General features: G+C 38.8%; 2 protein-coding genes across 2 annotated transcripts in view; one reads left to right on the top strand and one right to left on the bottom strand.

Annotated features, from left to right (window-relative positions):
- LOC137290811 (RNA helicase aquarius-like) overlaps positions 1 to 3,701 on the top strand; it is a 55,503-nt gene extending 51,802 nt beyond the window's left edge. The window contains exon 40 of the mRNA XM_067821947.1: positions 1,004 to 3,701. The gene's annotated coding sequence lies outside the window, so the exon portion shown is untranslated. The remainder of the gene's footprint in view (positions 1 to 1,003) is intronic.
- A 13,675-nt stretch (positions 3,702 to 17,376) lies between these two features.
- LOC137290387 (metalloprotease TIKI1-like) overlaps positions 17,377 to 23,741 on the bottom strand; it is a 91,758-nt gene continuing 85,393 nt past the window's right edge. The window contains exons 4-8 of the mRNA XM_067821288.1: positions 23,604 to 23,694; positions 20,776 to 20,904; positions 18,758 to 18,862; positions 18,271 to 18,366; positions 17,377 to 17,975 (exon numbers count right to left, since the gene is read on the bottom strand). Coding sequence (XP_067677389.1) covers positions 17,819 to 17,975; positions 18,271 to 18,366; positions 18,758 to 18,862; positions 20,776 to 20,904; positions 23,604 to 23,694 — 578 coding nt within the window. The 3' untranslated portion in view covers positions 17,377 to 17,818. The remainder of the gene's footprint in view (positions 17,976 to 18,270; positions 18,367 to 18,757; positions 18,863 to 20,775; positions 20,905 to 23,603; positions 23,695 to 23,741) is intronic.

Raw genomic sequence — 23,741 nt, 5'->3', positions numbered from 1 at the left:
TGAGGATTCATTTTAGATTTGGTCGACTGCACCACATGCTGGTTGTGAGACATGTGAGGATTCATTTTAGATTTGGTCAACTGCACCACATGCTGGTTGTGAGACATGTGAGGATTCATTTTAGATTTGGTCAACTGCACCACATGCTGGTTGTGAGACATGTGAGGACTCAGGTTAGATTTGGTCGACAGCACCACATGCTGGTTGTGAGACTTGTGAGGATTCAGGTTAGATTTGGTCGACTGCACCACATGCTGGTTGTGAGACATGTGAGGACTCAGGTTAGATTTGGTCGACTGCACCACATGCTGGTTGTGAGACATGTGAGGATTCATTTTAGATTTGGTCAACTGCACCACATGCTGGTTGTGAGACATGTGAGGATTCATTTTAGATTTGGTCAACTGCACCACATGCTGGTTGTGAGACATGTGAGGACTCAGGTTAGATTTGGTCGACTGCACCACATGCTGGTTGTGAGACTTGTGAGGATTCAGGTTAGATTTGGTCGACTGCACCACATGCTGGTTGTGAGACTTGTGAGGATTCAGGTTAGATTTGGTCGACTGCACCACATGCTGGTTGTGAGACATGTGAGGACTCAGGTTAGATTTGGTCGACAGCACCACATGCTGGTTGTGAGACTTGTGAGGATTCAGGTTAGATTTGGTCGACAACAGCACATGCTGGTTGTGAGACATGTGAAGACTAGTGCCTAAGACATATATGATGATATGTATAATGCTGTTATTCTAGAAAAGACCTTATCTGTTGTATGACAATGGTTTCATTCAGTATAATCCACAGCTGTTTTCCCTTTGTCAGTTTCAAGATCCTTTGTTGACCTCCAACAGTCAAGTGCTGTTGTGAACGAAACATGCAAACAGGCATAACCACTGAGTGTCATATATCTGATATGTGAAAATGTTGTCAAGTAATATGTTTGATCCTGAGAATTGCTTATTTATATGGCAAATGTTTATTTTCTTGTATTTTGTTCCAGGAATGATGGGCATTCTGGCTTGTACTGAAGCTGACGGCCAGTCCAAGTCCGCTGCTGCTGCTGTTACTGTTGCCATCACTTAACTAAAGATGTCAGAATCTGCACCATCACGACCCAGTCTGCTGCTCAACAGATATAAACACTGTCAGAATGTAGGAGGAATCGTGGAGGATTGTGAGGAATCCTTTCAGTGACAAGTGCATTAGTGGTGGGTGGTTATTCTGATGTTCCTAATGTACAGGGAATGTTGGTGGCTAGGGGCATGGAAAGAGAAGTTGGTAGTGCATCCGGCCAGTTTGCTTTTCCTTTTGTGTGTCTGAGTGTGCGTGCGTGCGTGCGTGCGTGCGTGCGTGCGGGCGGGCGGGCGGGCGGGCAGGCGGGCGGACTCGTGTGCAGGGGGTTGTGGGGCTGCAGGCATGTGGGCATGCATGTGTGTGTGCATACATGTCTGAGCTTCTGTGTTGAGGAATGGGGTGAGTGAGAGAGTGAGTTTAGTTTTACGCTGCACTCAGCAATATTCCAGCTATATGGCAGCAGTCTGTAAATAATCCAGTCTGGACCAGACAATCCAGTTATCAACAACATGAACATCTATCTGCACAATTGGGAACCGATGACATGTGTCAACCAAGTCAGCAAGCCTGACCCCCCGATCCCATTAGTCGCCTCTTACGACAAGCATGGGGTGGATAAATACAAGGTCAGAGAGCAGAGGAGGACTAGGGTGGGTAGAAGTAGCACAAGAGGGTTCAAATGGTTTCCTTTGAAAGGATGGACATTACAAGATAAGTGCAATATGTTTTAAGCTGGACTTTTTAGGGATAAGGCTGTACAAGGATGAGATGGTCGTAGGTTACAACTAAGCACAAGGAAGACAGGTGGATGTGGGCATGGTAAAGATAGCATAAATATGTGGCGCTATGTATCAACAGTTGAACCCAAATCTGCAGTGGCTGTGCTATAAAAGTGGTAATGTTCCATGTTGCGATATAGCTGAATGTCGCTGATAACCCATGTTTGTTAAGATTCTAGCCCAGTATGATGTTACACTGATACCTGAAATGCACTTGTTACACCTGTCCTGCTCTGTCTAGTGAGTACAGTTACGTGCAACTTTGAAGCCATACCTTACCACCAAACCAAGATACAGGTGCTTCAGGTGTAAATTATCAGCTGATTACCTGCATAAAACAAAGTCCCCTCCATGAGATCCATAAAACACTGCGACAAAACACTGTCCTGGTCGAGCTGGAGACGCAGTCCAAGTACATAAACTGTCAGTAATGTCTTTGATGCAGGAACAGAAACGCACAACGGCTATAAAAGAATTAGGATATGTTTGAACATGACACTAAATGAAGGCAATATTTACACCTCACACTTGATGTAGGAGTGTTTAAGGTGTCTGTGGGTTAACACTCATCGTAGATAGACATTAGCCATGAATTAGGAGAGCTCTTGTGGAAGATATTTACTTTTTGTAACATATCAGTGCAACAGAGTTTCTTTGTGTGGAATTCAGCAAAGGGTCAAGTACTTAGGTGCGTACATACTGGAACAGGGGAGACTTTATGAGATACTGTCCATAGACTTTCATGGCTTGTCTTGTTAGCTAATTTACTTGCTGTTTAGTTTGATGATAATATTGTTAAAATTGTCCTAAATATTCAATGTGTTTACAGAGTTAAAATAGTCAGAAGTAACCTTTTTATTCAGCTGATTTGGGGAGTCACTGGTCACGTTGAGAAAACTTATCTATTTTGTGATATACTTTATAATTTGCTTTGTGTTTAGGATATTTTTCACATGTGCTATAATTTCTTTCAGTGACTGAGTACATTATACTGTACATTCGCTATGGGGTTGTAGGGTATTTAGAGGGTTCAAGTGTTCGGTCTTAACCACCAAAGACTGGGTTAATTCCTGACAATTCCCCACATAGTTACAATGTGTGGAGTCAGTTTCTGGTGTCCTCTGTGATGATGTCACTGGAATACTGCTTAAGTAATGTCAAACCCATCTCTCTCACTTTTCATAGCAATATGTCTCATATTGTAAGATGTTCACTTAACTTTTTGCAAAAATATATTTTGTGTATCATGGACAGATGAAAATATCCCTATGAAAAGTGGAGCGGTATATAGTGGCAGTTAAGACCAATCGTCAAGTTTCAAGATCTGTCGTATTCAAGTGCTAATGCTAACAGAGTGCAGAATGACATTACCCTCTATAGGGGTATGGTGGAATAGCCTGATGGTTAAAGCATCTGCTCATCATGCTGAAGGTCCAGGTTCAATGCCCTGGATGGGTACACTGTGTGAAGTCCATTTCTGGTGTCACCTGCTTTGATGTTGCTGGAATATTGTTAAAAGCAGCATAGAACCATAATTACTCACCAGCCCTGCTTGGCGGAAACAATCAAGTGGTCCTCAACTTTGTTTTAATAGTTTATGTTTATATGAAGTAAACATTGCTTTCTTATTCATTGTCACACTTGTAAATATCACCATGTCATGAAAATCATTTTGTTTATATTTAGTGTAGCTTGTATCCAAGTCTTCACTGTAAAACAACCAATCACGTCACTTGTTATAATATTCAACTCATGGCTTTGTACATTGAAGATCATGTCATGTGTTTCATACAAACTCATGAAACCAGTTTCACATGAATTTTGTACATAAATACTTTGAATTTATTGTGTTGGCTGTCTTTTGTAAGAAGATGGGGGCGGTGGGATAGCCTAGTGGTTAAAGCATTTCTCATAATGCTGAAAACCCTGGTTTGATTTCCCACATGGGTACAATGTGTGAAGTCTGTTTATGGTGTTCTCCACCATGATATTGCTGGAATAATCTTCAGCAGAAAGAGGTTTGGCCCCAAGGACAATAAAGACAATTGGATTGGTCACAGACAGGTCAAAATATGTAATGTGTCCATGTATGTCCTTGACATACAACTTGGTAACATTTCCTTGACCTCATTTGTTAATGTGAGGTTATAATACGAAAAGGCCAGATTTCTGTCCAATTTGTGTAAAAATATTCTGTGCAACATCAAGCACATCATGCATAAACATTCCCTCTGGATTATGGTTGCCTTTAGTCTGTGGTTAACAGACACATACAGTAAATGAAATGAAAATTTTAGCACTAAGGCATGTCTGGTATGCCTCCCACCTAACCAGTAGAGTCACACCATTGTTGTTTGAAATTTTTTTTTTTTTTTTCACAATTTTTACAGTACCCACGTACACAAGACTGAAGTGAAAATTTCTTCTATCAACAGTCTGCAGTGTTGATCTATCTCTTCTCGGTTAGTGGTGTCGACATTTGGTCCTTTTGACAGTTGTATTTGCTACAAGTTAATGTGTATTTTGTTAGATTTCTTTGCCCTTTTTCCCTTACAGTTTTGTACAGCTATGCCGAAAAGTAAATGTGTTCACAGAATTTTTTGCCACAGGCCAAGGTAAACCTAGGGATTGCTCTGGACCCAATTTGAAATTTTGTTTACTGTGAACCCATCTGATAACTCTCAAACAATTTCTGACTTTTTGGTGTTTTCTAAAATTGGGCTGATCCTTTATGACAGAAAGGAGTGTCACTATTCTTCTTTGTCTTTGCTTTATTGTGCAGAAACATTTGACTCACTGGCATTCCCAGACTTCACCTGGCCCTTCAAAGAACACCCTGGACCTGATTTAGTAACTCTGTCTGGAACCATATCGCTCCCATGAAGGGAGCACACGGTTTAATTGGCTGTGGCCGTGGTATATTACTCATGCTTGCTCAGAGTGTCAATCTTCAGTCATGTTCCTCTACACCCTTGTAATTCCTCCTCCGTCTCACAGAATACTGTCACTTCCGTTGGTATCAGAGCCTTCAACTTCATCCTGTTCTGTGAAAACAGCATCATTAACAGGTTGTGGCCATGTACCAACATCAACGCTTATTTACACAGTCGTAACTTACAGCTCCACCTAGAATGTGTACTATATCAGGACAAGAAAAACATGTTTTATATAATGCTGTTCCTGTGTCTGGGAAATAAATTATGTTGTGTCTGATGTGTTGATATGAAGAAAGTCACACCTAAAATTGTCTTTCCTTTGCCAACTTTGAAATCTCTAATCAAGTCTGAAAATACACAGACATGGCTTAAAGAAGACTTACATTCCTAGGATAAATTTAAATTTTTATTTGAAAAGACATCTTTCAAAAGGTATCCGGTCCATCTTCATGGGAGGTATTTGGTCCTTGACGATAGTTGCTAAAGTAACTAAATCAAGAAACCCAAATAACCTTCAGTTACAGTGACACTTTGACTTAAAAATAATTCAACTCCCACACACTCAGAACAGGACCTTAACACTGGACTAGACATAACAGCATGAAACTACTCTCCACATCTTCATCACATAGTCTACACCTTACATCCAGAACACCCTCCTCCTACAGTGACACAATACACCCTGAACACCCTCCTGCTGCAGTGACACAATGCACCCACAACACTCTCCTCCTACAGTGACACAATACACCCAGAACACTCTCCTCCTACAGTGACACAATACACCCTGAACACCCTCCTGCAGTGACACAATGCACCCACAACACCCTCCTCCTACAAGTGACACTGCCCTCCCAAATCACCCTCCTCCTACAGTGACACAATACACCCTGAACACCCTCCTCCTACAAGTGACACTGTCCTCCCACAACACCCTCCTCCTACAGTGACACAATACACCCACAACACCCTCCTCCTACAGTGACACAATGCACCCACAACACCCTCCTCCTACAAGTGACACTGTCCTCCCAAAACACCCTCCTCCTACAGTGACACAATACACCCAGAACACCCTCCTCCTGCAGTGACACAATGCACCCAGAGCACCCTCCTCCTACAGTGACACTGTCCTCCCAAAACACCCTCCTCCTACAGTGACACAATGCACCCAGAACACCCTCCTCCTACAGTGACACTGTCCTCCCAAAACACCCTCCTCCTACAGTGACACAATGCACCCACTTCACCCTCTCCTGCAGTGATAAAATACACCCACAATAACCCTACTACAGTGACACAATGCACCCAGAACACTCTCCTCCTACAGTGACACAATCTTACCAGAATCCCCTCCTACAGTGACACAGTCTTCCCAGAACCCCTCCCCCTAAAGTGACACAATTCCTCCACAACACCTCCTCCAACAGTGACACAAAACACCCACAACACCCTCCTTAAGTGACACAATCTTCCCAGAACAGTCTGTCCTACAGTGACACAATACACCCACAAGACCCTCCTCCTACAGTGACACAATACACCCAGAACCCCCTCCTTCTACAGTGACACAATACACCCAGAACATCCTCTCCTACAGTGACACAATCCCCCCCACACCTCATCCTACAGTGACACAATACACCCACAACACCCTCCTCCTACAGTGACAGAAGCTCCTAGAAGCCACTGGAATCAAGCGGAACAAGACCACAATCAACAGAGACAGTGGTGTTTACCTACCCAGTGCATGGAACCACCTTATCCACAGTGACTTACGTTTATCCAAACATCTTTACCTGTAACCCGTTAACCTAATCAATACAAGAATGCATGCCAATCAGTTGCAGCCGGTGCATCAGTTGAAGCCTGTACATCAATCAATCAACGTCTGTACATCAATAAATAGAAACCTGTATATACGTACTACATCCCTTTAGTTTTACCTTCACTTCACATGAAGAAGAGGCTAGGAACTGTCTAGAAATGTTGTGATCTGTATAATGAAGAAGTTGAACCATAAAGTTTTTTTATTTTGATTCCACCAACTTCTAAATGCCTTTGAAACAACCCCCTCCTTCAGTGATAAAATACATCCAGAACACCCCCTTCTACAGTGACTCAATCCTCCCCGAACAACCCTGCTGTGGTGGCACAATCCTCCCAGAACACCCCTACTACTGTGGCACAATCCTCCCTGAACACCCCTACTACTGTGTCACAATCCTCCCAGAACACCTCCTCCTACAGTGACACAAAACAGTCAAAACACCTCCTACAGTGACACAATCTTCCCTGAGCAACCCTCCTATGGTGGCACAATCCACTCAGAACACCTCCTCCTATGACACAAACCTCCCTGAACACCCCCTTCTACAGTGACACAATCCACCCAGAACCCCCTCCTACAGTGACACAATATACCCACAAAACACACATGCACGCACACACACACACAGTTCAACAATACTCAAAGCACTTATTGCAAGCAGCCATGATGGAAATGACTTCATTTTTCATCACTGTCTGTCTAAGAGCTTACATATATACCTTTGTCTCAATCAGATATACTGTAAAGAAACAGTACACTTTGATGTAACTCTCCTCCCAAGTGTTCACTGATCTTGACGAGAAAAACATTAAACCGTCTTATAGCAGTCATCCAGGCATCTTCAACAAGCATGGACATATTTTTGTAATAGGAAGGTTCCTTAAAGCCAGTGTCTGGCAGTTGAGCAAGGCATGACTAGTGCCCCATGGACATATATTCATAGTACGAAGGTTACTTTAAGCCAGTATCTGGCAGTTGAGCAAGGCATGACTAGTGCACCATATTGTGATATACATCTGCACAAACCTACATGTAGATCACTGATTTCAGAACTTGAAGAGTTGACCTACAGCCAAGATGTTTGGAGAATGTAGATGTTTTGTCTGCCATGTATAAGGTGAATGAAAGATAACACTGAAATGTTTTTACCAGATAACTATTCTTTCAGCACAAGCCTTTGACTAAGTGGTATGTCTGTTTCTTGCCATTCCTTATCATCCAACATGTTGTTCTGTGGCCATGTTTTCAAACACTATGTATTTATGTTGACACACATTTATGTTGGGTATATTGAGTTGTCAGTTCACGTTGACCTGATGTCTGTATCAGCTTGTCTTGGTGTGTGGGCCGGAAGACAGTTACTGGATGGAAGGTGTGGATGAGTGAGTGAGTTTAGTTTTATGCCACACTCAGCAGTATTCCAGCTATTGGACAGAGGTCTGTAAATAATCGAGTCTGGACCAGACAACCCAGAGATCAACAGCATGAGCATCAATCTACAAAGTTTGGATACAATGCCATGTGTCAACCAAGTCAGCTAGTCTGACCACCACATCCTGTCACTTCTCCAGACAAGCACTGGAAGGCGAGGATACTCATGTAAGTCAAGCACACTCTAGATAATGATGCAACACATCAAGCTATTTATTTTTCAAAACAACTGAATAGTGTTTAACTGTATTTTGCTTTTTGAAGTCTTAGTTTTACCCCTCCAAAATACCTCTTGTGTTTAACATAGACTTACAAGATTTAGCTTTAATCAATATATATTTACTTATATGCATATACCTCTCTTTTTTTCAACCTAAAGAATAAACATTTTGATATAGACTGCATCACATACTTCCGATCCATTGTTAAAAGGTTTACAAATTATTATACTTCGCATTTACAACTTAGTCATGTAACATATTTTATATTAACATATACCACCTTCAAATGCCTTACATTTGTAACTTGGACATGTGATATATCTTATATTATTAAAATTCTAAGTATATATACCTCACATTTGCAGCTTCGATATGTGATATATGTTATGTTATTAACATATACCAACTACATATACCTCGCACTTGCAACTTACACATGTGGTATATATCTTATACATTTTAACAGAGTTCCATTATGTACTTCTCATGGTTAACATGGGCAGTGGTGTAGCCTAGTGGTGACATCGTTTGCTCAACATGCTGAGGACCTGGGTTCAATTCCCTGCATGGGTACAATATGTGAATCCCATTTCTGGTGTCCCCACCATCCCATTTCTGGTGTCCCCGCCATCCCATTTCTGGTGTCCCCGCCATCCCATTTCTGGTGTCCCCGCCATCCCATTTCTGGTGTCCCGCCATCCCATTTCTGGTGCCCCCACCATCCCATTTCTGGAGTCCCCGCCATCCCATTTCTGGTGTCCCCGCCATCCCATTTCTGGTGTCCCCGCCATCCCATTTCTGGTGTCCCCGCCATCCCATTTCTGGTGTCCCCCGCCATGATAATGCTGGAATATTGCTAAAAGCAGCGTGAAACCAAAGTCACTCCTGGTTAATATGGAGTTATTATTTTACCTCTAATTTTAAACAGACTTCACAGTACATATTGTTGAAATGTATCATTAAACCATGGTTGTAATGAACAAGAATTAGTAGTCCATTTGCGGTTTTATGACAGTAGTTTACATCACTTGACCAACAATCATTCATATTCATGTGAAGGGACTGACCATTTCGTAATCTCACAGGACAGGATGGGTGCATCATTATTTGTATTTCTGATTTATGTTTTTATGTAAAATCACAGCCTGGGACTCTAATCAGAATGTCAAATTGTCACCAACAAACCACAACACTCATTCGCTGTATCTGAGTGGAGTATTCTTGTCAACTGGGCTGGCACCAAAATTCGGACACACAGCTACACACAGGTCAGCTTTCATCATTACCAGAAAACCAAAGTTCGATAAGTTTTGAAAAGACATAAACTGAAATTCAGCTCACCATTCTTGCAACTCGAACAGCTAACTCAGAGTCCCCTATTCCATTTTTTTCCTATTGCCTAGAGTTTCCTGCAACGTTTAAGCCCTAAATAAAGCAAGTCTAGAATTCCTCAGACCTCTCCCCTTTTACTGAGAATCCTCAATATTAAAATTTAAGAATTTGTTGTTACATTTATTCAGAGACTAAGGGTTAGTGCACCTGAACATAACATTGGTATCACAATTTTGGTGAAATTGTGTTATTTTGATGCTGTCACAGAGCTTTAATATTGCTGACCACCGCAGAATGCAACATACACTCACTGTAACACTGACTGACTGAGTGTACGCCAGTTTAAACAATATTCCAGCAACTTCATGGTGGGAGACAACCCCAGAAATGGGCGTCACACATTGTGCCCTTGTCCATATTTGAACCCTGGTCTTTGATGTGATGATCCAACACTTTAATCATTAGGGTACCCGTCACTGTAACAGTCTCTGACAGGTGTGATATAGCTACCTGAAACTATCTGGTGAATCCTATTTCCTGGTATATGGGGCCAGTGATTACACGTTTTATCTTCAATCTGTCAGGTCAAGTAGGAAGTAGAAACAATTTTATCAATAATGGCAACATTTCTGCCAGAAATTTCCCAAGAAGAACAACATCACTTTAGCTAATGTTTGGTCAATCTAACCAATCGGGTACTGGCATTTGGTGGGATTCGGAGACTGGGTGGTCCAACCATCTGCTGCCAACAGGCCTTTGTGAGTTTGTAAATAGTGTCAGAAGGTCTTAAATAAACCTGAAATCTGGAACTAGCCTCCCTGACAGCTTGTGTTGCTTCTGTAGGTTTGTGGCTATTCAGTCACATGCAGATGCAGCAACAGGCATTCTGCATGGTCCTAGTACATACTGCACTGTTCCAGAGTAGGTAAATATGGTTGTGAGAAATAAGGCTTATGAGCTTTACATGATTATTTCCCTTGGCACCAGTCTGAGATGCACAGTGGTGTTCCCACGGAAACAATGGAAGATTGGTCTCAGTGACCAAGTGACCAAGGAATGCATCACATTTTCTCATAGTTGAACACAAACTGGTTTGGAACTTCTGTTTAAGCATTTGAAAAATGGAACATATCTTCGAGGTTGCTAGGGCCTGAAAAAATGTGTCCTCATTAGAAAGCTCACTTCACTAACTGTAAAGCCAAGACTATATATGTCTTGAATACTCCAGGAAGTTTGTGTTCATGACGTATTATTCCTTTCCTTAAAGTAGCAAGTTGCATCATGTTATACCTGGATTAACCTGAATTGGAGAGTCAGAAAAATGACGCTAACCAATTTTATTTGGATGTTTGTTCGTTGGTAATGAATTATTCATCAAATTCTGAGATTTCAACCGATTCCAAACACTAACAGGTTTGGCTCAAGTCAGTTTTTATCTGCGTTGTATAGTGGGGTTATGCATAGGATTACACTCACTCACTCAGATATAAGCCCATTAAGATCTGTGTTATAAATGGTCTTCAGCAACCTATGCTTGTACAAGGCGGGATAGGGTGGTCAAACTCGTTCACTGGGTTCATGCATGCATCCAAGTTGCATAAATCAATCCACATGATGTCAGTCACTGGATTGTCTGGTCCAGACTCCATTATTTACAGTTGTAGCTGCAGTATTGGTGAGTGTAGCATTTAACAACAGAAAAATAAAGATGTAAGAGAGTGCCTGAATCCTGGTTCATCCCAATGATGTTTATAGGTTTGTTGACATCATTCCTGTGTGTCAAAGTGGTAGACATCTTACACTGACACAATGTCATATACTAGTACATGTAACTGGAATACTGTTCAAGGCAATATCATACAAACCTGAAGATCCAGGTTAGAATTGGTCCTCAGCCACTCATTCTTGTCGAAAGCGGCAACTAGCGTATCAAATGTTCAGGCTTTCTAACTGGGTTGACACACGTCATCGTATCACAATTGCTTGAATAAATGTTCTTGTTCCTGATCACTGGATTGTATGGTCCAGACTTAATTATTTACAGAGTGCCGCCATATAGATGGAGCATGTGTGATATAACACCAACACAGTATAAAACAAACAAACATAAACCCGCCATGTGACATCGTCTAACTCCATTGTACCAACCAGACACGCAGCGAGCCGATTTTCTTCAGGTAAGCCAAACAGGTTGCAAAGCTTTACATTTAGTTACTATTGACGGCTTGCCCAACCTTTTTTAGCAGAAAACTCTTTCATAATGGTGTCTACGGCCCTTCCAACCAATCATAGTCAAACACTCTGATACAGCACAAGAAGAGGTCCAATATTTGACATTTATTCAACAATGTTATAATGAGAATACACTGTGTATTGATTGCGTGTATTGCTCCATTCACTGAGGTAGAGAAAACAGCTGATCATCAGACGTCATTTACACAGCGTATGAGTGACATCCGCAATATACAACACATAAATAGTCAATGACACTTTGTACAAGCTATTATATATATAGAATATGAACATGCTTTTACAACAAAATGTACAAATACAGGATGTCGTATGAAGTGATAATTGTGATTTCTTAAAACTTGTAACAAATGGAAATTTAGCAAACTGTGACAGTCACACCGTTAACACCATGATAGAGCAAACGTACATCGTTAGACCAGCTCAGTTGTTTGTCCTGTTTATGAACATTGCCAAAATTACAAAAGCTAAAATTGCCAGAAACTCAAAGTAAAATTGCCAAAATATACAAGCTAAATCTGCCAACATACATACAGAAAAACTGCTAGAAATACAATACAAACTTGGCAAGACAGACAAGGTAAAATTACTACAGAGCCAGGTTAACTTCATGTGAATTATCTTTTCATAAAACATCTTAAACATTAATTCACAAAATGCAAGTATGAATTCATATAAACATGAGTTTAGCCAAAACAGCAATTATTTTCTGTTTCCTAATATTTAGACCAACTTCCTGCAACTTCCTGGAAAAACTGTTCTGGCCTCACATCATGTATTCACAACAGAAGTAACTTAACTTAAAAAAATGTTTCCTTCTTATTGTACCCTGTGTTAATAGTCTGTAAAACCTTTGTAGCACTCATTCATTTCATGAAAGCAGCACAAGGTAATTATTTGGAACATGAAGTCATACCACTATCAGACAGAATAACCATTTACTTTGTGAGTTATCTTTTTTCCATATTCAAAATACCTAGAAGTATCACCAGTCCTTCTATATAATTTATCATATTGCCATATGATAAGTAGGTCCAACTCATCAACCACAATCATTCATTCCTTCCATATCAACACAATTTACAAGTAAGTGTTTTGTCTTGAGGGCTCCAAATACACAAATGGATTTCGAGCATCACTTGCCCTATAGGTGTTTATTCCTTAATTTAGAATTTTGTATGAAAATTCTGATGAGGAAATGTCTTCTTCGAGATATTTTACACCACTACCTGTTAAAACTGGGTCAACCTTTTTTCCCAAAGTGACAATTGTGAAAACATACTTTCATGTGTTTTGAATAATCCAAACACTGGTAATCTTAATTTTATGAAAAAAAAAAAAAAAAAAAATAGATAAATAATTTTTTTTTTAAAAATGTAACTGGCCTTAAGTAAACACTGATCAATTTGTGTATTCAGATTTATGTCCTGCATCCTGGCATTAGAAGATCTGCTAAACAAGAATCTAAATTAATCAGTCTTTTTGGCTCATACTGAAAAGGAAATGAGACTCTTTCTACCAAAGGTTTACATATCACATAAGAAATAATGAGAAAAATACTACTATTATCTACGGTATGGATAACAAACATGCAAGCTAATGCTTAAAAATGAAAAAAAAAAAATGGTAAATTTGCTTATTGCAACTTTCAGCACTGCTCATAGCCATGAGAAAATATGTAAAAATATGTGAATACTTTCATGTCTAGAACTAGACAAGTCAGATGAACTTTATAATGGAAATTCCCAGTCCTTGGAACAAGGTATTGCACCTCCCCTTAAAGCTCTTGTATATGGGATTAAATGCTATTAAATGAAAATAGTCTAACCCCTCATTCTTCACCAACACTGATATCTCGGACTATATGACATCTACTCCCTGTGTATAAATGCAATATCGCAAGTACTTTGCTTGCTTCGAAGTGGAGTTCACGCTGATCTGCTTATGGGTGATAATACCTACTTACAAGCATACAGATAGTGAATGAAATATATATCATTGATTTATCAATATTAGTCAATGTTTAAACGTTTCTGTTGGGTCCTTTTCACATAAAACAAAGAATTCAGATCACCAGATCAGCTTCTCTCTTATCTTTGCGAGTACAATATGATACATACTTTGGAAATAACATATCTTATCTTTGTAAACTAAATCATTGCATCACAAAATTAATAACCAATTCACTCTTAAAATACATCATGTATTCATAATATTCAACATCATTGTTAAAGCATCAGTAAAATATTTATCCCCAAATGAAAAACATAAGCAGAAAAACATACATGATCACAAAATCTAGGTATCTATGAACACATCTGCAACGTTAGGTAAGACGGCTTCCTGATAGACATAACATTTAATAGCAACAACAAACCCACCCAGATACAGGCAACCAGTCTCATAGCACTTGTCAACACAAACTGACACTAAATTAATTTGTAAACTCCGTCATGTCAGGCCACTCTCAGCCAATGAGATTCTCTGATTTAATTATATCTGTCGGCGAATAGTATTTAACTCTTCCTCCAGGTCCTGTAACACTTGCTCCTCAACCAAGTGAGGCAATAAGTTACGTAAATATTTACTTTCTAAGATTACCCACCATCCTCATTTGACAGGCATAATTGTGTTTAGACGATAAAGGCACCAGTTGTCGGTGTAGGAGTTGAAGCAACTGTGATGATTGGTTGAGGGCAGATCCCAAGGTGTCTCCCCACACAAGATCAATCTATGTTCTTTATCTTTGGTTTTGGTGTAGTTTAAATCAATGGGGGACCAAGTACAAACTTGATGTATACACATGATATGTACCGCACTTCAATTATTGCAACCATCAGTTCTCCGAAAACATTTTACAAATCCAATTATCTAGATTACTTGGACAGTGGAGATAAGATTCTTCTTTTAAGATCAACCATAATAAATGACACTGATCTAATGTTTTGGGTTTTGATAAGTAAATGAGTTTTTAATGAATTGCCATAGCTTTCACTGATGTTAGTCAACATTCAGGTATTTACACTGAAATATAAACAATGAAGAACCTTAGAAAACTAGGACACTGAAATTGGTTGTACTTGGCAGTTTTTTTCATGAAACATAAAGCTCTTTATTCAGTATTGTTTTCCAAAATGAAAAAGTTTTTAAACTGAACTGAAGCGTCTAAGTCTGACTGCGTATCATTCTAATTGCTGTGGGTTGGTTCACCATGAGGCATAAGTTACCCAGTAATTGATACAAGAGCTCAACTCTTAAGGTTTCTTCAGGGCTTTGGGGTAGTTTAGTGATCAGAACACTGGTTCATCACACTGAAGATCTGGGTTTGTTTCCTCACATGGGTACAATGTGTGAAGCCCACTTGTGGTGTACCTTGCCATCATATTGCTAGAATATTGCTAAAAACGGCACTAAACCATACTCACTCACTCACTTAAGGTTTCCTCAAATAGTCAAGGCCTGCAAACTAGCTCGTATCCACACCTGGGCATTCCGAGATAATCTTTCCATTATCTGTTTTTCGATTTTGAGTTTGAAATATTCACATTCCCAAACATAACAGGAACAACTCTATGTACAATGAACAACACAAAACAAACATACAAATCAAGGTATCCATAGCAAAATCTGTAAGACATGGTAGAGTCCATGAAGATAACTAACAAGACTTTGGTATCCATTGTGATAACTGACAAAACATGGTATCCATGACAATAACTGACAAGACATGGTAACCATGATGAACTGACAAAACATGGTATCCATGACAATAACTGACAAGACATGGTGACCATGATGAAAAGTGACAAGCCATGGTTTCCATGACAATAACCAACAAGACATGGTAACCATGATGATAAACTGACAAGGCGTGGAAACCATGGTGATAACGTTTCTGCAAAATAGCATACAATCTAGAGCAATCACAGATAATTTCTCTCACAACCATCTCTCTCTTCTCTGAAAGCTTGGGTATCCTGATTGTCATACTGCTTACAGACTGCTACTGTCATAGAAGGTTGCACAGGTGGCTCAGTCATCTCAGGTGCCACGACATCACTGTACAAGGTTGCTTCCCTTTAGAGAACCGGAACCTGTCAAATCTAAAATGTTGAAATCTCGGGACTTTAAACACAAAAGGCTTTTAAAACATGGTATGAAAATGGACAGAAACAACATCTTAATCAGCTGTGGAAGCAGAAACCATGATGACACTGGGGCAAGGAATGGTACCATTTCATAACCTCCACATTATCAGCTGAAGAAGCAGGAACCATGATGACAATAGCACCAGGAATGGCACCAATTCGTAAAATCCACATCACCAGCTGAGGAGGCAGAAACCATGACAACAATTGCCCCAGGAATGGTACCATCTCATAACATCCACATCATCAGCTGTGGAAGCAGAAACCATGATGACACAATGGTGCCAGGAATGGTACCATCTCACAACATCCACATCATCAGCTGTGGATGCAGAAACCATGAAGACACTGGCGCAAGGAATGGTACCATCTCATTACATCCATATCATCAGCTGTGGAAGCAGAAACCATGATGACACTGGCGCCAGGAATAATACAATCTCATAACATCCATATCATCAGCTGTGGAAGCAGAAACCATAATAACCCTGGCACCAGAAATGACACCATTTCATAACATCCTTATCATCGGCTGAGGAAGCAGAAACCACAATGACCTTTGAATAAAATGCAATAATCATGAATCCTAGCTACTGATTATCACCAAGGTAACTTAGAGGCCATGTTGCAGTTTCACTCAAAACACTGAACACATCTTCTGGATCTATACTGAAACTTGACACCAGATCAAGAGTCCCAGTGCCTCTTTAAGAAAGCTCTGTACGGCTTGTCTAACTGTCCTATGTGACTAACGCTAACAGATCACTTCATAGGATGGAATTCAACTTTGGTATAAGGTATAACCACTGGCACAGCAGCTGAATGGAAACTCAACAACTTGGTAAAACCTGTGTCATTACCACAAATTTTCACCATATTTCAAAATATATGCTAGACTCAGATCAAAAGTAACATTCATGGCAGATTCTCAGAGATATGGAATACATTTCAATGATGGTGTGTCCTAGCCTTGGAGCATGAGTATCCCTTACAGGCACCTGGCCATCTTGATTCATTCACACTCTCGTTCTCCATCCCATCCAGTTCCAGCCACCTGTAATCCTCCCAGCTCCAGAGACTTCAGACTAGGGTTCCTTACCACTTGAGGGTTCTCTACAGGAATCATTCAGTCTTATTATACACTTATTTCAGGGATCATATACCATAAAAAAAGGTAGAGGTTGTTCCATTTTGCGAACCTACTGCTAACCAAAGCCAGTGTATATGAGAAAAGTGATATACAGATACAGTGGAAACATTTCCAAAGGAATGGAATAAGTTGTCACATTTTCCCTTCACTTCTCTTCATAATCTGTTTCCTCCCTGGCTTCATGATTTGCATTTTATCAGTACTTTTTTTAATGGTATATATTTTTCTTTGCAAGCCTGTGACAATAGGACAGCAAATGCCTTGAAGTCAATAGACAATCTGTCATAGATAACCTGTTCTCAGTCATATATGTCTTGGATACGGTGGATCAAACAATGAAATTCAAATAAGTTATCTCAGTATATTTGGCAGCTAATATGTTTCACTATATTACAATGACAATAACATATGTACCACTTTCCCTGTGACTTAATCAGTCTGGAATTCAACAACAAGAAAGTCTTTATCACATGTACACATCTCCAAACCAATCACAGAGAATCTGGTCTTCACATGATCCCTTCTCACCAATCATAGCTCATCACATGATCCAAACTGACCAATCACAATACTTTTCTAATCACTTCATGTATTATTGTCCAATTAGAGTCATTTTTCTCCATTTCTGCAGCACAATGTCATCACATGACTACTGTTGACCAATCATATGTTGGTGTAGCATATTATTGCCAAGCACAATGACAAGACTGTAGACTGGAGGTTTGAAGCTCCACTTTGGTAAAAGGAATACTTGTTAACAGGCGGAAATGTTGTCTGGCGATGTTTGGGAGGAGTCTCCGCCTCTTGAAGGTAATCAGGCCTAGAACAGAAGTGGACATGATTGTCAGAAATGAATAGTCCATCTTAATATTTTACAAACAAACTGGTATGTTAGGAATACCAGATCACTTTAAATTAATGTTTTGTGTTGATTGCAACTGTGAGACACATGTATGTTTCTTTTCAACTTTTACCCCAACCCACAGCAGAAGTATCTATTTGTTAAACTAACTTGTACTACACGAAAAATATCTGGACTTTGGATTTGCAAATGCTAAGAGTCAGGCTCTGTAGCAAAAATATAAGTAATGATGACATACGTATCACCTACTTACCCATCTCCATCCATTCTGACCCACAGATCATTGAATGTTTTTCTGGCACCACTATTTTTCTTTCTTTTTCGTTTTCCTCTGTGGTCAAAGGGCAAACTGAAAGGGAATAAAAGGACTTGCAATAAAACTGATGAGAAAAGAAGACCTAATAATAATCACTAATGATCCATTTCTACCTGTCATAACACAACTCAATGTTAACACCTCCTTACGTGTCCCAGTTAACATGTGTACTTATGACACCTGTCTACCTGTCCATGTTAAGACCTGTGTATTTCTAACACCTTCCTAACTATCCCAGTTAACACTTGTATACTTTTGATACCTTTCAACCTGTCCCAGAAAATGCCTATGTACATATGACATCTTCCTATCTAATTAACACCTGTGTACTTCTGACACCTTCCCACCTAATTAACACCTGTACACTTCTGATACCTTCCTGCCTGTCCCAGTTTACACCTGTGTACACCTGATCCATTCATACCTGTCAACATCAAGACTACTCCATAGGGCATCCAGCTGCTTCTGCCGCTGCCTGGCCTTCATCTGTTTCCGCCGCTGCTTGCGGCGCCGTTGTTCATGTCTGATCCTGTATCATACATGCCACACATTGACAATCTGAGATAACATCTCCACATAGACATAACAAAAGTGTACTGAACTGCAAAGGAAATACAACTCTGTTGGGTTTTTTTCCCCAAGTTTTTAAATAAACATGAATGCTTACTTTTATGAGATTTAATTCTTTTTTAAACTTGCGTTTCTTTTGTGGTTCAGTATACAATAACAGACACGATGACGAGACACAGATGATGAATGCAAATTCATTTTTTTGGTTAAATCTGAAGAAAATGAGCATGAAAAAGATGATAATTTATATATTTTATATATTTTAACTTCTACCCCTTTCAAATTACAAAAACATAATATTGTGCCAAGAATTCTGCAGCTCACCTCACTCCAACTGTATTTTCTGAGTGAAAAATAAAGCTATAAAATAAGCACACACAATTTTTGCCTTACCAAACTATTACCCACACAACATATATCAAGCCTATTGAGACAAAAAGCGAGAGTTATGCAATAAAATCTATACAGAAAGAATGTCAAAGACAAACTGCAGTAGTTAGGTACTAACGATAACGTTCCAAACAAATTTGGCAATACTTGAAGCAATATAAGACTTACCGTGTTCAGACCATCTGAATATTGCAGTCTCAAAGCATAACTTGGAACTAAATTTGAAAAGTTCTTAGCACTAATTCTTATTCTAATCTTATCACCTAAAATATATAAATGTTCATGTACAAGTGACTTTTAAATTAAGGAACATGTATGAGGAAATTAATGTCAAATTATTCAGGCAAAATGTCAACTGTTTACAGACAACATGTAACCTGGATGATGCACCATGTCAACATCTGATATGTTCCTTAGGAGCAGATAAACTGGTAAAACGTTCCTCCACCAAACTGTGATGGTTAGTAGACATTTAATCTGATTTAGTTTCTACCAAGCTTTGAATGCCCCAAAGAACATGCAATGCAAATGATGAAATGAAGATCTGAGTAAGCATTGTAAAGGAAGCCTTGACAAAAAAAAAATGAAACTGCCATGACTGTAGTCTGCATGCGAAGCAATATAGCATCAAACTTAATATCAAAGAAAAATCCCATATATTGTTCACCAGTATGCATGCAGATTGTTACTTGTCTTAATTTCTAGATATTCTTAGATAAGGACATATTAAAAGCTTCAAAACCAAATAATTTATTGAACTGAAATAAGAACAAATCAGATCTATCATAGCCTTGTTGTTAATCATTCTGTCTTTAAACCACAATTCCTATAAAACAATGAACACTTACAGAAAATGCATAACTCTTTCCTTTCAATTTTAATATGAGTTCAAGGTGAGATTTGGGAAAGGTCAAGGTCCTTTAAGGAACAATCAAATGCAGTTGACTAGGTAAGGTCCTCCAATCCCCAGGGAGAGGCTTCCTGTACTCACAGGTATCAGAATTGAAAAGCTTGAAAGATGTAATGTCAAATTTGCTCGGTCATATGAGTTGTTCTTATCCAATGCTGGCTTGATTTAGGTCATGTACAGATGTCAAAGCGTAAATGACAATTTGATTAACCATGAATCACAGTTCAATAGACTGAGACAATAAATTTATACAGGATTCTACAGTAAATGAACTTGTGGAAAAAATATTTATGTTTTCAAAAGTTTCAGTGAAATACAAACTGAAACACAGGCTGCTGTTATATAACATGAAGTAGGAAATTTGTAAGTCCAGTTTGGGTATTAGAAAAGATGTTTGCCGCAAGATTTTGTCCAAAAATGAAACCGGTCTCTGTGTCTGTCTTGAAGAGTCCTTTTTGACTCTGAATGAAAAATACAGCGTGTTGAAAATCTTACAGGAATTGTGGTATGACTTCAGTTAAAAATTTCACAGGTAAAATCTGCCATGCTAACTCTAGCTTTAAAGGATATACCTTTTCTTGAATAGATACTGGATATCTCCATAGAGCACATCCGAGGGGAGGGGGAACTCGGAGGTCACGTCAGCCAAAAAGTTTCTCCGAGGTTTATTGGATTTCTTAGAATTATGTGACTCGGGCAATCTAGAAATAGACATAGGAGGTGTGAGTGAGAAAATTTTAAATCCCTTCTAACAATACTCCATTCTTTTTGTGATGAAGGTGACTAAGATAACAATGGATAATAAATAAATAAAAAAAAAAAAGGTATGCACTTCATTGTTGCATACTCAGGGAATCAAACCCAGGCAATGGCGAGTGAGCCAACACTGTAACAACTTGGCTACCTTTGTGCTCACAACCAGCTAATATGACTGGGGTGTGTGTGTGTGTGTGTTTCCCTCCGTGACCCCCCAAAGGGGGTCAGGGAGGAGAAAATTACCAAAATGAGTTTTTCTCTTTTTTCGCAATGTACACTCTAATAAGTGATTTCTATCACAATCAATGAAAATATTTAAGGTTCATTAAGTAGCTGGAGGCACAGGAAGATTTTAAATTTGGAAAATGCATTGTGTCTAAGGGAAAAATGAAACTCTATTTAGATGATACTTTATCAGTTGACGATGAAGATACTTTCATCTGCGCATATGACATTATAATCATGTGTATCATTCCTCAGATGGTAATATTGTGTCCTGAAGTTTGAATATTGTGTAAATATTGAAAAAGCCAAATGAAAAAAGTTATCTACATGCTGTCTAACATCTGCAGTGTCTATTCTAGGACGCGTGATTGCGCGATTCACGCTAATAATGATCAAATCGCGCCTCATTACAGATAGTAATTTGCTTTAGTAGTATAGTAAACTACCTTTCAAAAAACATACGGAAAAAGCTTTATATTGACAAGGAATGACTTTTTAAATCAGAGTCAGCCAAAGAGTCAAGTTCGAGTGACAACATGTAAACATAACAGAGTAACCTCCCTTGGTTAAAACCACTATCGGCACTGGGGAAATGAAATTCCATTCATATCAGTATGAAAATAGATAACATTTTATCATAACAAGTTATGATTTGATCAATTAATCAATAAACAACGATAGACTATGAACTCTAAACATAGTGCTTGTGTGCACAATACAGCTATTCATGGTAACTGACAGTGATTAATGATGATGATGATGATGATGATGATGATGATGACACATGACCTGGCAGTTGGAATTTTCTTTTAATCTTTTTGACCTATCATGAGCAAATCTGGTTCCTATGAGTCTGAATTAGTGATGCAAAACATTTGAAAATCAAATCATTTCCGCAAAATGTCAATCAATCATCATCTCAACTATTTCATAAACACTTTGCAAATCTTACATAATACATCAGATCACATTGATGTCACTACCATAAATGTCATTTAGAATGCATTTGTCATAAAATGATATTAAAAAATATCACTCTAATGGGACAAACATGACATTTATTACCTAACAATACCCCTACTTAATACAATTTCAAAATATAGTATCTCCCAAAATACTTATTTCAGGTTTTATTTCCATACGCTCAATAGTCCTTTAAAGTGATAAACATAAATTTACACTTTAATGTCACTATTTATCAAATATTCAATGACATGTTCATGACACCATTTCAGATAATTAAGAAAGCGGCCAAATTTTACCACTTTTTACCAACAGTTCAAAACTCATAAAACTATGTCATATCAAAGGCATTCAATCCGGGACGCTGTGTAAAATATGTCAAATAACTCACTCACTTGATAAATGCTGATAAACACTTGATAAATAAACATGTGGTTCTTCTTTCAAAGCGATGGGGGAAGGCAAACAGTACAGTCTTTTGAGTCTTCTTATTTAAAAAAAAAAATCCTCTGGACATATTTCAATTTTATTTCCATCTTTCAGAGATTTCTTAACTCAGTGTGTCACTTCAAAGTTTCTCTTATCTGAGGTTTATATATTTAATGCAGAAGACGCGTTACCTGGAATGTATATAACTTCCTAAAAGAAGTCTTTTGTTTTCTTTCCAGTCTTTTGCCGTATTTGATTGTCTGGAGAGCTACCAGGTGGCATCAGTGTGAGACCTGGTTGCTGTAGCTACTCTTCATGACACCTGGTGTAGTCACCGATTGTCAGTGATATTTGTTCATGGCTATTCTGTCTCTTTACAGTCATTGCTTAGTTTAACTATGGTCAATCCTGATAGAACATCGTAGCTGATGTTTCCTTTAACTGTAGTTGATCCCAACAGTAGATCATTGCAAACTTTTCCTGTAATTATGGCCGAAGTGGACAGAAGATCATAGCTAACCTTTCTTTTAACTATTGCCGATCCTGATAGAAGATCATAACTAAACTTTCTGTTAACTGTGGCTGATCCTGATAGAGGGTCATAACTAACCTTTCTTTTAACTATTGCCAATCCTGATAGAAGATCATAGCTAACCATTCTTTTAACTATGTCCAATCCTGATAGAAGATCATAGCTAACCTTTCTGTTAACTGTGGCCGATCCTGATAGAAGATCGTAGCTAATCTTTATTTTAACTGTGGCTAATTCTGATAGAAGGTCATAGCTCAGTTTTTGTACAATGGCTGAACTGGCGAGAAGTTCATAGCTAACATTTTTAACTATAGTGTGCATTGCTTACCGAAACTACATGACTCAGCTACAACTGATTATTTGTAATCAGCCAAAAGTTGATACTCAAAATGTGATGGTTGATTTCTTTGCCAATGAGTGGACCAACTTTGAACTAAAGAGACAGCTACACTCAAGGGAAGAACTTACATATTAATGAAAGCAGAAAATACTTACACTGGTATTTCTTCATCTGAGGCAGTGTGTGTTACATTGAATCCTGCTTCTTGTAAATGGTTGATTATGGTATTGTTGCCAAGAAAATGTCCTGGAAGGCAAAAGAGCAACTTTTAATGCAATGAAACGTGAAGAAAT

The sequence above is a fragment of the Haliotis asinina genome, chromosome 7 (assembly GCF_037392515.1).
Source record: "Haliotis asinina isolate JCU_RB_2024 chromosome 7, JCU_Hal_asi_v2, whole genome shotgun sequence".
Taxonomy (NCBI): domain Eukaryota; kingdom Metazoa; phylum Mollusca; class Gastropoda; order Lepetellida; family Haliotidae; genus Haliotis; species Haliotis asinina.
The sequence above is the reverse complement of the archived record's forward strand: the minus strand, read 5'-3'. Positions and strand labels throughout refer to the sequence as shown.